General features: G+C 43.8%; 1 protein-coding gene across 1 annotated transcript in view; it reads left to right on the forward strand.

Moving 5' to 3' along the window:
- The first annotated feature begins 3,666 nt into the window (after positions 1 to 3,666).
- Positions 3,667 to 16,001, forward strand: part of Akr1d1 (aldo-keto reductase family 1 member D1) — a 28,128-nt gene continuing 15,793 nt past the window's right edge. Inside the window, exons 1-3 of the mRNA XM_038317851.2 lie at positions 3,667 to 3,843; positions 7,086 to 7,250; positions 10,322 to 10,438. Of these exons, the coding sequence (XP_038173779.1) occupies positions 3,751 to 3,843; positions 7,086 to 7,250; positions 10,322 to 10,438 (375 nt within the window). The 5' untranslated portion in view covers positions 3,667 to 3,750. The remainder of the gene's footprint in view (positions 3,844 to 7,085; positions 7,251 to 10,321; positions 10,439 to 16,001) is intronic.

The raw sequence follows: 16,001 nt of genomic DNA on the forward strand, positions 1-16,001 counted from the left end.
GTCTCAGGTATAGTCCCAGTTTCGTCTCTGTTGCTGTGATAAGATACTCCAACAACAAACAACTGAAGGCAGAATTTAGGTTAGCTCGTAGTCCTAGGCTGCAGTTCATTGCCCTGAAGGCAAGGCAGGAACTTAATAGTAGCTGACTACACCACATTCACGGTCAAGAGCAGAGAGAAACGAATGCACGCGTGCTACCTTGCTTGCACTCAGCTTACCTGCTCTGCTGAGACACACTGCAGAACCCCCTGCCTAAGAAGTAGTACCCCCCCCCACGGTGGACTGGATCCTCCCACATCAATTAATTTAAGATGGTCTCCCACAGAGACACTCATAGGCCAACCTAATATAGACAGTTCCTAGCCCAAACTCTCTTTTCAGTGATTCCAAGTAGTGCTAAGTAGGCAGTTGAAGCTCACTATCACAGTCGGGAAATAGTTTGCCAGGAAAGTGTGCAGAGCTTAGTTCTGATCCTCAGCATTCAAGAAAACATGAAGTGTGACTGTGCACACCTGTAATGGCACCAAGGAAGTAGAGACAGGAGAATCCCTGGGGCTTGCTGCCCAGCCAGTCCAGCCTACTGCTGAGCTCTAGAATCAATAAGAGACCCTATTTCAAAACAATAATAATCAGAAGGAGGAAAGTAATTAAGGAAGATACTCAGCACTGACCTCTGACCTATACATACACACACACACAGAGAGAGAGAGAGAGAGAGAGAGAGAGAGAGAGAGAGAGAGAGAGAGAGAGAGAGAGAGAGAGAGAGAGAGAGAGAGATTCCAGGGAGGACCACATTGCCTCTTTCCAGGTGGCATGCTTGCCACCCATTCTCAAATTCTTTGGCTTTGCATACTCCAGTGCCTAGCATATGATTTTCCTCCCTTGGGCTCTGTTTTCTCATGTTCTAAGGACACCAGTTATTGGATCAAAGCCCACTCTAACCCAATATGAACTGATCTTAGGTAATCATGTCTGTGAAGACTCTCTTTCCAAAGAGGTCTTGTTCTGTTGTTTGGAATAGACATCAATGACCCAGCACATCCCACCATATAAAATTGTTTTGAAAATTGAATTAGAGAGGACATGTAAAGTTCATAATAAGTAAACTGAAAAATAAACCTTTTGTTTCTTTTATTTCAGTTGTGAATTTGGAGCTGCTGAGAAAGTATAATTCATAAGCAATTCTCTTATTGAATATACATAGTGTTTATTTTAGGTAATTAAGTCAGTGAATGGCGCCTGGGCACCGGAATATGTTTTTTAAGTACTCCAAGTGATTCTTCCATGTAGATAGGGTTAAACGCTAACTCCCAATTAACAGGCCTCCCTGTGCTGTGCTGGAGAAACACTCTCATGAAGTAAGTCTATGTGTGGCTACTCAGCCATGAACTTACAAATGTAGGAGAGCCCAAGTAAGACTTCTTAGCTGCTGCAGTAGCAATCTGTTAAGGAAAGCTATAGCCGGCCAGCTTGAGAGAGTTCCTATGTGGGCTGGAACCAGAAAGGCCTGAGAGCTACAGCTGTCTAAGCTCTTGGTGTCACAACATGTGCCAGACACGGAGCTACAAGACCGAGTTTGTGCCTTGCTGGGTATGAGTGTTGCTTTGGCCTATTTCTTTCTTGGGGATGTGTGGTACTTTGAATGAAAATGGCTTACATTTTCTTTAACAGGAAGTGGCACTGTTGGAAGGTGTGACTTTATTGGAGTAGGTATGGCCTTGTTGGGGAAGTGTGTTACTGCGGAGGTGGGTTTTGAAGTCTAGTGTTTGTTCAAGCTTTGCTTAGTGTGAGACTCAGTCTACTTCCTTTGCCTGCATATCAACATGTAGATGCTACCTCTCTAACACCACGTCTGCCTACACACTGCCATATCCTACCATGATGATAAAAGACTGAACCTCTGAACTGTAAGCAGGTCACTCCAATTTAAATGTTCTTATAAGAGCTTCCACGGTCATGGTGTCTCTTCATGGCAACAGAAACCCTAACTAAGACAGAAGTTGGTACCAGGGACTGGGGTATTGCTGTGATAGCTGGACCATGTTTTTGTTTGGCAGAATTTGGACTTTGGTACTTTGGGTTTGGAAAAGAGTGGAATGTTTTAAGCACTGCTTAATGGACCATACTGATCGGAGCATGGAAGACAGTGGTGTTGAGTGTGATTTGATGAATGGGGGTGGAGGCTGGGCGTGGGGGGTGGGCGGGGGCTACCTCAAGAGGTTTCAGAGAATTTTAGTATGTGGCTTAGAGATAGTTCTTGTGATATTTTGGTGAAGAATGTTTCCCTTGTCCAAAAAGTCTGCCTGAAATGAATATGAAGAACTTTGAATTAATTCCATTGGCATAGGAAATCCCAAAACAAGCTAATATAGACTCTGTCATGAGGTTATTAGTGTTAACTCTGATGGAGACTTACAATGAAAAGGAGCAAACTAAGAAAATAAAAATGCAAAAATGTACAGATTGAGAAAAGGGACACCAGGAAATTAAATAGAGTTAAATCCTGTGTTCAAGGAGATAAACATATTTAGAATAAAGGGAGTAGTAACCTCGGAGCAAGAGCTTACCCAGCTAAATATCCAACTTGTGAAAAGGAATTAAAGAAAAGCTTAGAGCCAGATGTGATGGTACAGGCCTTTAATCCCAGAGGCTGATAGATCTCAAAGTTTGAGGCCAGCCTGGTCTACAGAGCAAGTTCCAGACTAGCCAAGCTTAGGCAATGAAGAAAGCCATGGAAAACAGAAAGCTAGTGAAGATGTAATTAGACAAGATGTAATTAAGCCATGTTCCAGCCCTAGCAAGTAGTAGAACTTGGCCTCTTCAGTGGTGGTTTTGGCTTTCGAGTTAAGGACAGAAGAAAGGGGCTATGGAATTTCTCTCCACGCCTAAGGAAAGCCACTGAGGTCAAGGCATGTGTCACGGGTGCCTCTGAATGGAGGCCTAGAGAGGCCGTTGCCTGAAGCTCTGAAGCTGAAGCCTGGTGGAGATATCAAGATGTTGCAGATGCCTCAGCCATGGGGTACCTGCCCAGGAGCACTGCTAACAGGGGGTGGAACCAGCCCAAGAGAAAGAAGTGTGGTACAGTCAACAAAGCTGAAAGGAGTTGGAGATCTGAAGAGCATTTTGACCTCAGATATGGAGACGCAGAGTTTGGAGTTTGCCAAGCTGGTTTTTGGTCTTGCTTTGGTCCAGTATTTCCTCACTTTGCTTCCCTTTTGGTATATCCTGTGCCATTATTTGTGGGAAGTATGTGATCTGCTTTTTAGTTTAGTTTTTTTTTTTCAGGGGACTACAGTTAAGAGACTGCATGGCCTCAGAAGAGACTTTGGACTTTGGACTTTTAAATAAGTTTGAGACTGTGATAGACTATGGGGACTTTTGAAGTTGGACTGAAAGCATTTTTGTCTTAGGATATGTTTATAAGCCTTTGGGAGCGAGGGAGTAGAATAACCTCCCGATAGAAGCTAGATAGATATATTTTCTTTTCAGAACACTAAGCATAGCCCATCAACATGTTTACTATCTCAAGCCCCTGATGAAGTTCAAAGAAACAGCACTGCTTACAATCTCCAGAGTAGCCTTGAGGGAAGGTTGGGGGTATTGGGAAATCTGTTTATTTTTCTTTTTTCCCTGCCGAGCTCCTCCTCCTAGTACTCAGTTCTTTTATGCAATAGGTCTTAGGATATATTTTCAAATAATGTGTCTCTGTCCTGTTCAGAACCGCTACCAGAAACTTGAAGCTTCTCCACAATGAACCTCAGTGCTACAAACCATCGAATACCTCTAAGTGATGGGAACAGTATTCCTGTCATTGGCCTTGGTACCTACTCAGATCCTAGACCGGTATGTACATACTTACATGTGTGTTATGGGTGTGTGTGTGTGGTGTGTGTGTGGTGTGTGTGGGTGTGTGTATGGTGTGTGTATGTATATGTGTGGTGTGTGTATGGTGTGTATATGTGTATGTGTGGTGTGGGTTGTGTGTGTGTTTCTGTGTGTGTGGTGTGTATGTGGTATAGGTTGTGTGTATGGTATATGTATATGTATGTGTGGTGTGTGTGTGGTATGGGTTGTGTGTGGGTGTGTGGGCGTGTATGTGTATGGTATGTGTATGTATATGTGTGGTGTGGGTTGTGTGTGTGGTGTGTGTGTGTGGTGTGTGTGTATGTGTGGTGTGGGGTGTGTGTGTATGGTGTGTGTATGTGTGGTGTGTGTGTGGTATGGGGTGTGTGTGTATGCATGCTTGTGTGTATAATAATAAAAGCAAGATCCAATGACTACTATCAGTGAGTGGCTGTTTACCTGAATGGACTTTAAATCAAAGGTTGAATTCTAGCTATTTATGGCTTAACATTGTCCAGTTACGGAAATCGATTTCTTTTTCTTTTTCCTTGAAAGTCAGTAGAAGGCTAACTGGAGTGAAATGAGGGGCATGGAATTTGTGAGTGTATGATTTATAAACTCCTTTTAATTTTTATCCAAAAATTTGTAGTGCAATCTATCAAGCATCTAAGGAGTACCTGCCATGCAGGCATATCCAAGCTTCTTGAATTGCAACACAGTGTCATCGGCTACAGAGTTCATGATCTACAGGACTGGAAATAAAGTATGTTAGTGAGTTTGTGTAGAGATGCATTCACAGCTGCCCTTTTCCCAGATGTGGCCTGCAGGCTGCCAGCTAGGGTCACCAATATGCACGAGTCTACAGAAACTTCTAAGGTGAAGAGAATTGTCTTGCTATGTGGGCATTTAAACTCAAAGACAAAACATAGACTCCTTACCAGCTGTAGAAGCAGCAAAGCTAGAGTCTGATCCTCTAACTGTGCCCAATACCTGAAGACTCAGAAAGGAGAAGAATCAAAATCACTGCACAGAAAGGGATCTGCACAGAATACTCCTTCCCTCATTGAAGTTTGGGGCTGACATTGCTTATCTGAGTCGCTTTGATCACGTGGTAATGCAGATGATGATCATGATGGAGCCAAACTGGCCTCTTCATGGTGACTGGGAAGCAGACACAAAGTGAGGGTGTCAGAGAAGCAGCACTGGGGTCTTGAAGCCCGTGTGAGCTCATGTCACACTTGCAAGACCTAGCAATCACAAATTCCACATTCCTTACCCTGCACTCCAAGCCTTTGTATGTTAGCTGATTCGTCAGTTAGCCAACCAGTGATTATCATTCTCCCTACGAGCTAAGCATGATCTAGGACTGAGGAGATGGCCAGACGGGTAAAGGGCCTGCTTCACCAACATGATTTCTGACCCCTGGCACCTACATAACAAGCCAGGCATGGTGGTATGTGTCCCTAACTTCTGTGCTGTTGGAGCAAGACAGGCAGATTCCCAAAGCCTCATTGGCTAGCCAATCTAGACAAAACTTAGAACACAAATTCAACGAAAGACCTTGTCTCCAAACCAAACCAAACAATTAAAAACAATAGAAGAGTATGAGGCTAGCGAATTTGGCTCAGTGGGTAAAGGGACTTGCTGTCAGGCCTGATAATGTGAGTTCAAATCCTGGGAACAGTATCGTGGAAGGAGAGAGCTGACTCCCACAGGTTGTTCTCTGTCTTCCACAATTGCACCACAGAGTATACCTGAAATTGATCCCTGGCCTTCATACACACATCCACCAATGAGTGTACTCGCACACACAAAGATGTCACATTCACACGCATACAGACTAAAAACAAGGAATATGATCTGAGTTTCATAGTAACTCTCTCATCTCAATACCTTTGAACACACTGTCCTCTCTTTCTCTACCTGCACCGCCCTGTCTTTGAACTTGTTCATTTGTCTCCTACTGAACTAGTGTGTATGTGTGAGTGGATGTGCACAGGTGTGTAACTGTGCACATGTGTTTAACTGTGTGCGAAGACCAGGGGTTGACATTGGGTGCCTTTTTCAGCTGCTCTCCACTATATTTTTCTTGAGACAGTGTCTCCCACTGAAGCTAGAGCTCAGCAGCTGCTACATTGGTAGACCGGCAACTTTCAAAGATCTACGTGCCCTTCTCTGTTATTCAACCCAGCAGTGGGGATACAGACTCACCTCATCACGCTTGGCTTTTATGTGCATGCTGAGGATCCAAGCTCAGGCCCTCATGCTAGTGTGGCATACTGTTTACCAGCTGAGCCACCTCCCAGCCCCCTCTACAAAATGTTTAAGACTCAAGTCAAAGAAGATCAAAGGATCCTTCTTCCTTCTTATTACATGACTTACACATGTGTTCACACCAGCCCCTTGTTCTCCACTCTATAGCACTTATCACAAAGTTGCTACTAACACCCTGCAATCTTTCTCACCTGCCTGAGACATCTATTAGAAAAGACCACTGCTTGTTCAACTCTAGAGTCTCCTGATAATGTCTAGTATATGGTGCACAGTCAAATAGCACTTACTAATCTAATGGAAACATTTGTGGGAGGGATGTACACATCAGAGGTTATGGAGATATAACTAGAGTTTATTTATGCATATGAGTGCTCTATTTGCATGTATGCCTGCATGACAGAACAGGGCCTCAGAGCCTATTATTGTTGTTAGCCACGAAGTAGTTGCTGGGAATTGAACTCAGGACTTCTGATAAATAAGAGTTTAAAAAATAATAGCTAAACGTGTTCCAGACACTTGACTATGTGCCAGGAGCTCTGACCATGCTTCGTACTACATGCACTTTCTAATGTAATCCTCACATTACAAAGTCAATGCCAGTTAGGCCCTCTGACCGATAGAAAACATAGGGAGATTGAACACATTGCCCCAGATGAAGGCTGCCGAGTCCCTGAACTGAGATGGGAGCCCACATCGTTCTATGTCCAGATCTCAGACTCTGCACGCTGTTTTGGTGACACCGATCAAATCACGTTTCCGAAGCTACAGTGTGAAGGGCAATCTGGAGTGGGTAGATGGAGTACTGAAGGAGGCAGCCCTCTACAGTTTCTTTTAGCTCCACCATCTTCCAATAGCACGGAATTGGGAACTGTTATGTGGGCTATAAAACAACGTATTATGGGATGTCCTTTTAAACACGAACTTAAAATCCATTTCTCTTCTTCCTCCACTTCTCTTTACCACATAAGGTCCCTAGGGAGACCTATAAGGCGGTGAAAATGGCCATTGATGAAGGGTACCGGCACCTTGACGGGGCCTACCTCTACCACAATGAACATGAAGTTGGTGAGGCCATCAGAGAAAAGATAGCAGAAGGGAAGGTGAAGAGGGAAGAGATTTTCTACTGCGGAAAGGTGAGTCATTTCTTGTTATGTAGATCTGGTGAACGTGGCATAGGGCTGGGGGAGGCAGCTCAGTAGAATAGCCCTCCTCTAGCATGCACAGAACCTAGACATGATCTCAAATATTGGAACACGATAAAAGAAAGAAGAAAAGAAGGAAAAGAAGTGGGGAAAAGGGGAGGAGAAAATGGGCAAATTATCATTTGAAATCCTTTAATTTGCTGAAAAACATACTTGTGTAGGCACGCACATCAATTAAGCCTAATAAAGCACACATACTGAAATATAACCGTAAGTGAACAGAAAGGCCATGTGTAACTGAGTTCATGGAAAGGCTGGTCACTTTGTGTAGCACGAGTTTTAATAGGTCTTAATAATAAAAGCCCAGAGTCAGATGTTGGGGAAAATGATGAGAGATCAGAGAGTGGAAGGAACCAAAGCACAACCACCTTACCTCTCAACTTCCCATCTGAAAAAGAGACTGAGTTCCTGTTTCCTCCCGCTTTATCACTTCCTGTCTCCACCCAGCCATATCACTCACTTCCTGTCTGTCTGCACAGACCTCCAGACCTCTATGGTTAGCTAGTGGTTAACTCCACCCTCTGATCTTCAGGCAAACTTTATTTGTACAAACAAGATATAACCACAGCCTTGGTCCATTAAGATCTGTTTCCACTGCGGCTCAGCCAACACCCGAGGGCAGCGTGGGTGGAAGGTGAATGCACAGACTTTGCTGCTTGGTTTTTGTTGCAGTTTGGATAAGAATGACCCACATAGGCTCATACGTTTGCATGTTTAGTCCCCAGTTGGTAGACTGTTTGGAAGGATTAGGAGGTGTAGCCTTGGAGAAGGGGCATACATGTTGAAGGAGATGTGTCACTAGGGGTGAGCTTTGAGGTTTCAAAAGCCCAAGCTAAGCCCAGTACTGTGACTGCTTACTGTCTGTAGATCATGTAAAGCTCTCAGCTACTGCTCTGGTGTCTTGTCTGTTTGCTTGCCATGATGACGATTTGAAACTGCAAGCAAGCCTCCAATGAAATGCTTTCTTTTGTAAGAGTTGTCTTGGTCATGGTGTTCTTTCCAGCAATAGAATGGTGACTAAGACAATTGCCCAGGTCAGAAAACATTTGCTGCTGCAACATAATACAAGAGAATATATTGAGCAACTAGCTGCTTGGCCCAGCTGTGAAGTTTTAGCATTTCCAGACCTTGGTTTCCCTCTTTAAAATGGGAATAATAAAGCCAAGCATTTCATAAACTTATGAATTAGCATTTACAAAGCACTTAAATGGTACCTAGCCAAGAAAAAAAAACTATTATTTTCCATCTTTGTTGAGCAAAAGAATGTTAAAGAGGGCCTGTGATTCCATCTACTCAGGAGGCTGAGGCAGGAGGATCATAGCTCAATGCTTGCCTGGACTACAAGTAGAGTTCAAAGACAGCCTAAATAACTTAATGAAGCATGATTAATAAAACTCAGAGAGGAAAATTGGGATTAAACCTGAAGGTCAGAAAAGCAAAGCAGTCAGCCACTGGCTCTTACCTCTACCTCAGTCTGAAATGGTGATCCTGCCTCTAAGAATCTCAGAATGAGACTAAGAGCTGTCTCCTCCCATTTTATCATCCTCTCTAGTTCTAGGATTAAAGGTGTGCACCATTTCTGCCTGGTTTCTATGACAAGCTAGTGTGGCCGCTGGGATTAAAGGTGTGTGTTATTCCTGACTGGTCTATAAGGCTGGCCAGTGTGGCTGTTTTACTTTTTTGATGCTCAGGCAAGCTTTGTTTATTAAAATGCAAGTAAAATGCCACTACAACTTAACAAGCCTTCGTCTCCATAGTTAAAAAGGAATTAAGGCTGTAGCTCCGTGGTAGAGTGTTTACCTAGCACGCATGAGGCCCTGGGTTCAATCCCCAACATCACAGAAAGAAAGGAAAAAGTGAATTAAAATGGAAAACAAGATTTCACTTGGACGGGATGGCAGTGATGATGCCGGTGGACCCCGCAGTAGTAACAGAAGCATTTTTCTACTATTCTCTCTCCCCTTTACTTTTTTCTATCCTCTGCTCCCTCCCCACCATCACTAGGGTTTGAACCCAGGGCCTTGTGCATGCGAGGTGGGCACTGACTCACCAAGCTACATTCCCCACCGTTTAAGTGGTATATGTATATGTGGGTGTATGTGCAGGTGTGTGTAGTGTGTGTATGCGCATGCCAGAAGCCAACTTCAGCTGTCATCCCTCAACAGTCACCCATCTTGTTTTTTTGAGATAGGGTCTTACTGAGACCTGGGGACCACTGATGAGGTGAGGCTGGCTTCCAGCAAGCCACAGGGATCTACTTATCTCTGCCTCTCTAGTGTCGTGATTATGCATAGTTCTTTGTGCATGTGTTACCAAGACTGGCTTGAATTCGGGTCCTCATACTTGTATGTCAAGCCCTATACTAACTGAACTACCTCACCAGCCCATTCCCCTGACCAACTAACTCTTCTTTAACCTTTAGTTTGAGACAAAGTCTTGCCCAGTTGTCTAGTCTGGTCTAGAACTCACTCTGTACCCTTTTTCCACAGCCTCCCAAGTAGCTGACATTACAGGTGTGTGCCATTATGTTTGTTTTTCTGTGCTTTCAGGACAGGAATGAAACTGTCTTGAAACTTTCCAATTTTATTTCCTGTCATAGATAGGGTTTTAAAAGTCAATTCTCTCCCCCACCCTTCCACCAAAAAGCCTTGAAGCAAAATTTATGCTGTAAGAAAATGTACTAATGTATGTGACCACCACTCTGTGTTTTCCGCTTTGGCACGAAAACCTGACCTTCTATGTGCAGCATCTAACGTTTTGATCATGGAGAGAAGCCTTAGCAAGAATTGGCAGGATTGCCCTGGGGTGTGAGACTGCATGGGACTGAAGGCCAGAGGCGTGTCATAGTGGTGTCAAAAAGTCTCATCAACTCTTCCTGTGCTCAGGTGCAAACGTGGTTTTGTGACGCGAGAGGAGCAGATGACATGCGTATGAGGGATTCACTATGAGAAGGTGGAAGTATGTAGATAGTTTCTCACTGTGCTCCTTAACTTCCTTTCCAGCTGTGGGCGACAGATCACGCCCCAGAAATGGTCCGCCCCGCCCTGGAAAGGACGCTAAAGGGCCTCAAGCTAGACTACGTGGACCTTTACATCATTGAGGTGCCCATGGCCTTTAAGGTAAGCTCGGGTACCCACCTACCGCTTCGAGCACTATTCCTTATTGCTCTTTCTTTAGGAGCACAAAATACTACCGTGTTTGCGACCGTAGATGGGAGGATGCTGGTCTTTCCTGACACAACCCTAACAAATAATGCTAACAGTTTGGGCCCAAGTTTCTTCACTGCCAGAGACCTCTCCAGCTGGGTTCGGGTCCTAAAGAGGAGGTGTGCAGCTAGCCAGGGGAAGCGGAGGTGGTGTGTGTGTGTGTGTGTGTGTGTGTGTGTGTGTGTGTGTGTGTCACACAGCTGACACTGTCTGAGCGTGACTCAGGATGACTGCATTTGTTGAAATAAGGCTTTACCTTTTACTCTCAATAGTTTAGCCACAGGCAAGACTGAAAACGGGCTCAATGATTCAGGGAGAAATCATTACAGCCACTGACTTCATTACAGTCATTACAGCATTCTTGCTGAGACAGACCTGATAAGTTTAGCAAGTATCTAAATGCCATTGTTCTCAAACGTTCAGTAAATCCACCAAGCGCCCGCTTACATCAGTGGAAGAGCCACAGGTTCCTCCTGTCGGAGATGAGGAAAGCGACTCCCTTTAGCAAGCAGGAGCTGTCCTCAAGCTCCCGAGAGGGAACGGAGGCCCTCATCCAAATGCCTGACTTTAGGAAAGGACTTCTGGGGACCAGGCACTCAACTACAATTTAAGAGCAATTTTCATTCCTCAAGGGACATACCACATAAACACTGAGCTGTTCCCTAATGTGTCCCTTTGTGACTTAGTCTTACTATATGTGCCTGCTCCCCTCAGACGCTCCCAAAAGGGAAGGTCCTGATGGCTCACTTTTTCCCCATTTCATGGCGCCATTCTGATTTTTCTACACTTACTAACTGACCTCTTGCCTTCGGCCTCAGACTCTGGATCTGGACTGTGGACCTTTCATCCTTGGGGTCAGGTGTATCCAGTCGGTAAATCTCTAACTTTCCTATTCCTGGTGTAATCAGGAGGCACCATGGAATTCCTGTCTGTAGAGTCATTGTGCTATATGGTTCTATGGTGGTAGGAGGAGTTTTTTTTTTCCCCAAATAATTATTTTGTTTAAAAAGGCTGAAATTTTATACATTTTCATCCTTCAAAGCCCACACAAAATCTCCCAAAGGAAAGGCAGAAAGGAACTCCCATAAGACATAGTGAGAATCACTAAAATTACAGTATTAATTTTACTGCAATGTCAAAATACTTGAACCCTGTCAAGCAGCAATGGTCAACATGTGGCCCATGCCACTTAACTCAGTGCAGTTTCTATTATACATGTTTTTTTATTTGACATAATATTTTTATTGATTTTTTAAAAAAACTATTTTACACACCAACCACAGATTCCCCTCCCCCTGCTCTGTTCCCCCATTTCCCTCTCATCCTCTCCACTCCTCCTCTGGCTCTATTTAGATGGGGTAAGACCTCCCAAGAGAATCAACAAAGCATGGCACAACAAGTTGAGGCAGCACCAAACTCTTCCTCTCTGCATCAAGTCTGAACAAGGCATCCCACTGTAGCCAGCTCATTCACCAGGGACAGACCCCAGCCCTGCCACCAGGGGTCCCCAAAAGGACCAAACCACACAACTGTCACCCAGATGCAGAGGGCCCAGGTCACAAATGAAGTAGTTTTTCATCAAACTAACATTGTGCTCTACACTTTAACCAGTATCTAGAAAAATCCATTCTATAATCCCATGACCATAAAAATGTATTCACATATCACAAGCAAAATATTATATGCAACAAAAAAATTCTTACCTCCTGGCCCCTCCAACAAGTGAAACCAAAAGAGGGGTCAGATTTGTGAAGCCAAACACAAGGATATCAAGATGTCCTTTATTCCTCTAGTTCAAGTATATCCTTTCTGGACCTTTCTTCACCCATAAGCACACTGTTTACTTAACACACCAACTGTTAATCTCTCTATCATAGTTTAAAGCCAAATTTGAAGCAAGCTGTATTTAAATACTGGCCAGGTGGATGGGATCTGGCCAGGTTCATACCCAGGTTCCTGGGAAATGTCCCAGAACCACGATTTGCATTTCCCATCAGGTCCAATCAGAGGCAAGCATACATCCTGCCTGCCGTACCTCCAGCCTGTGAGCCTCTGGTTCATATGTGATCAAACACATTGGTGCAGATGGGTCAAACAAACCGTGGCTTGTTATCTTCCATAAACAACAGCCCCCAGCATTTCAGGAACTATCTATCCTTGGACAAGGGGCTTGCAGATCAGAGACATTTCTGTTTCATGGCGTATTAGGCATAGTGATTAAAACTTAAAATGTATCTTTGGCTCTCACATGATATACACAGTTGCTGAGTAACAAATGATTTAAATTTTAATTGAGAAAACAGATTAAGAAACAGAACTGGGGATTAGAGCTATATAGGTCAGGCATTAAGAGTGCTTGTTCTTGCAAAGGGCCTGAGTTTGGTCCCTAGCACCTGTGTCCAGAGGCTTACAACCACCTGTGGCTGCATGGCCAGGGCACCTGGCACCCTCTTCTGGCCTCCTTGGGCTCATACATATATACACACAAATAAAATAAAGTAAACCTTTTGCTTTTTCCTTTTTTAATTTCTTCATTTCTTTGAGACAGGGTTTCTCTGTGTAGGCCTGACTGTCCTGGAACTTGCTCTGTAGATCAGACTGGCCTCAAATTCAGAGATTCTACTGCCTCTGCCCCCAAGTGCCGGGATTAAAGGCGCGTGCCACCACCATGCCCAGCAAAAATAAATCTTTTTAAAACACAGAAAATTGGTTACTTATCCACTAAGTAAATAAGATGGCACAGCCCCAAAGAACAAACATTGTGTCGCAGAGTCTAAAATGGTTTAAACAATCAGTCATGCTGCCTGGGTTCTGCTTCACTGAGACGCTCCTCTGAGGCCAAGGCCAGAGAGAGACTTTGAGAAAGTTTCCCTTTTGAATGGAGGTATGGGCTTGGTGACTTTGCAACAGCATTGGTAATTACAGGCTTTTGGTCAGATGAGGATTTGACAAGACCGTATAGCTTAAGTTTGATAGGCTCTCAGTAAATTCACATTCGGTCAGCTCCATGAGGAATGAAAACGAGAACTCTCACAGGGTCAGTGTGCCTGTATCTAGGCGCGAGGGCTTTTCCGCCCGGGAGTGCAGCAACTTCCTTGTTCTTCTCATCAGATTATCCCCAAGTTAGCGGCCTCCATCTTGGCCTCTGGCTCAACAATAACACATTCCCTGGTCTGTTGGCCTCTCCCTGGATGGTATACACCATTGCTGAGCCAGGCATCGGTGACCAAAGGCCTTACATTCTGAGAACTAGGATATTCCTCAGACTCAGCTGCAAAGCAAGTTCAAGACACACGAGACACTGGCCTGCTATAGTAATGTGACACCCAGGGCACCCAGAGCTGCAGTTTCCATTACTTGAGCAAGTCGGGAGGGAAAGAATATTCTTACAAAAGGAAGCAATTGTATCGCTCATGGATAGGCCTGAGGGGACAGCGGCAACAGAGCATTCATGGCATGCTCAGTTTGTATAAGCCTGCTATAGGCACATCTGCACCTGGGAAACTTCAAGACGCTGTTTTATTCCCCAGGGACAATAAGCCAAGCTGAGCTAAAACCTCATAGGACACTCTGTTTTAAGAAGAACTACACTAGATCATGGTCCAGGTTATTCCAAAATGTTCCTCCTGATCTCAGGTTGCTGCAGTCTCTCTACATTCTGCAATTATTCTTGAGAACTCCGAATGGGAAGGAGAGACTCGCTGAGTCAGCCACTGCCGTTTAGTGACGCTCTATACCAATTTAACTTTCCACTGTTTCTTAACCTCCCTGTTTTGGGCAGCACTGACTTTGCTAATGCCACAAGGCTCGTCTATGACCTTCTGCCATCTTCCATTGTATCCAAAAGCAGAAAGACTCAGCTTTAGCAAAAGCTCATTTGGATGTTCATCCTAAAAGCCTAACCGCAAATGAATGCATTTATCTTTTTGAGAGCACTCCACAGAAGGTTGTTAAAAAGGCCAACAAAGCCACTGCTGTCCCAGTAATTCTCCCAAGTCTCAAGCCACAACAATGGGTAAAGTGTTTTTTTTCCCCCAAAGAACATCTTATAAAGGCGAGATGCTAGAAGGAAGAATTTAGGAAAAAATTGAAGAATAAAATGGATATTGTTCTGTGGCTTCATTGCCTTCTCCAAATGTTTTGTGTGGTTATGACAATATCTGAGATTGAGTGATTAAAGTGAACAGAAGTTTGTTGCCTATGGAAAATGGAGACTGAGAAGCCAAAGGTGAGATCACTCAGAGGGTGCATGTACCTGCTGCCAGGGCTGATCCATTGGATCCACAGGGTAGAAGGGAAGAGTCAATTCCAAGTCTGTCCTCTGACCTTCACAGAAATGCCATGGATTGGGTACATATATACACAAAAAAATTTAATTAAAAATGTAATTAAGCAAGTTGGTGGTGATGCACATCTTTAATCCTAGCACTCAGGAGGCAGAAACAGGCAGATCTTTGGGTTCAAGGCCAACCTGATGTACAGAAGGAGTTTCAAAACAGACAGGACTACACAGAGAAACCCTATCTCAAAACAACAACAAGTCATAAGATTAAAAAAAGAACAGAGCCACTGGCAGGCTGGTGGGGGCTGGAGTCTTATCTGTGCCTAGGACCTAGCAATTGTTCTATCCAGCTTTTCCATCTTTCTTTCTTTTTTAGTGTATTAATTTCTTTTGTTTAGAGAATTTCATTTATGAGTACACTATATTTGCATTATTTCTACCTCTAACTCCACCCGTATCCCCAATCTACCCATTCTCAAATTCATGATCTCATTATTCATATGTGTGTGTATGCAGACAATGTATACACACACACACACGTGTGTGTGTGTATGTATGTATATATATTCCTTTGTGTGTGCAGGCAATATATATATATATTCATTCACGTATATATACATTTCTCTCTCTCTCTCTGTGTGTGTGTGTGTTTGTGTGTGTGTATGTAAAACCTACTAAGTCCAATTATTATTGCCTTTACTTGCATGAGTTTTGGGATGACCACTTAGGATTGTGAGCTCATCACTAAACAAACAAACAAACAAACAAAAAGCTGGTTCTCCTCCCTCAGTAGTCACTGCCTTCTGATAGCTCTTCATCTACTAGTAGGGACTTGGGAAATCTTCCTCCATCCATGTCAGAGTTTTCACTGGTCTGGTCTTGGCAGATCTTCTACAGAGAACTATACTTTTCTTAGATGAAGAATTTCTCTGTAACTGGAGGTTTCCCTCCTGCCAGCCAGTACCCAAATAACCACTCTGAGGCTTAATATTAATTACAGACTGTTTGGCCTATTAGCTCAGGCTTATTATTAAGTAGCTCTTGTAACAGGAAGGCTGCTTGTTTGTCCTGGCTGCCCAGAACTGAAACAATCACACAGAAACCATATTCATTAAAACACTGCTTGGCCCATTTGCTCTAACTTCTTATTGGCTAACTCTTATATCTTAATTTAACCCATTTCTATTCATCTGT

The sequence above is a fragment of the Arvicola amphibius genome, chromosome 2 (genome assembly GCF_903992535.2).
Source record: "Arvicola amphibius chromosome 2, mArvAmp1.2, whole genome shotgun sequence".
In the NCBI taxonomy this organism is placed as follows: Eukaryota; Metazoa; Chordata; class Mammalia; order Rodentia; family Cricetidae; genus Arvicola; species Arvicola amphibius.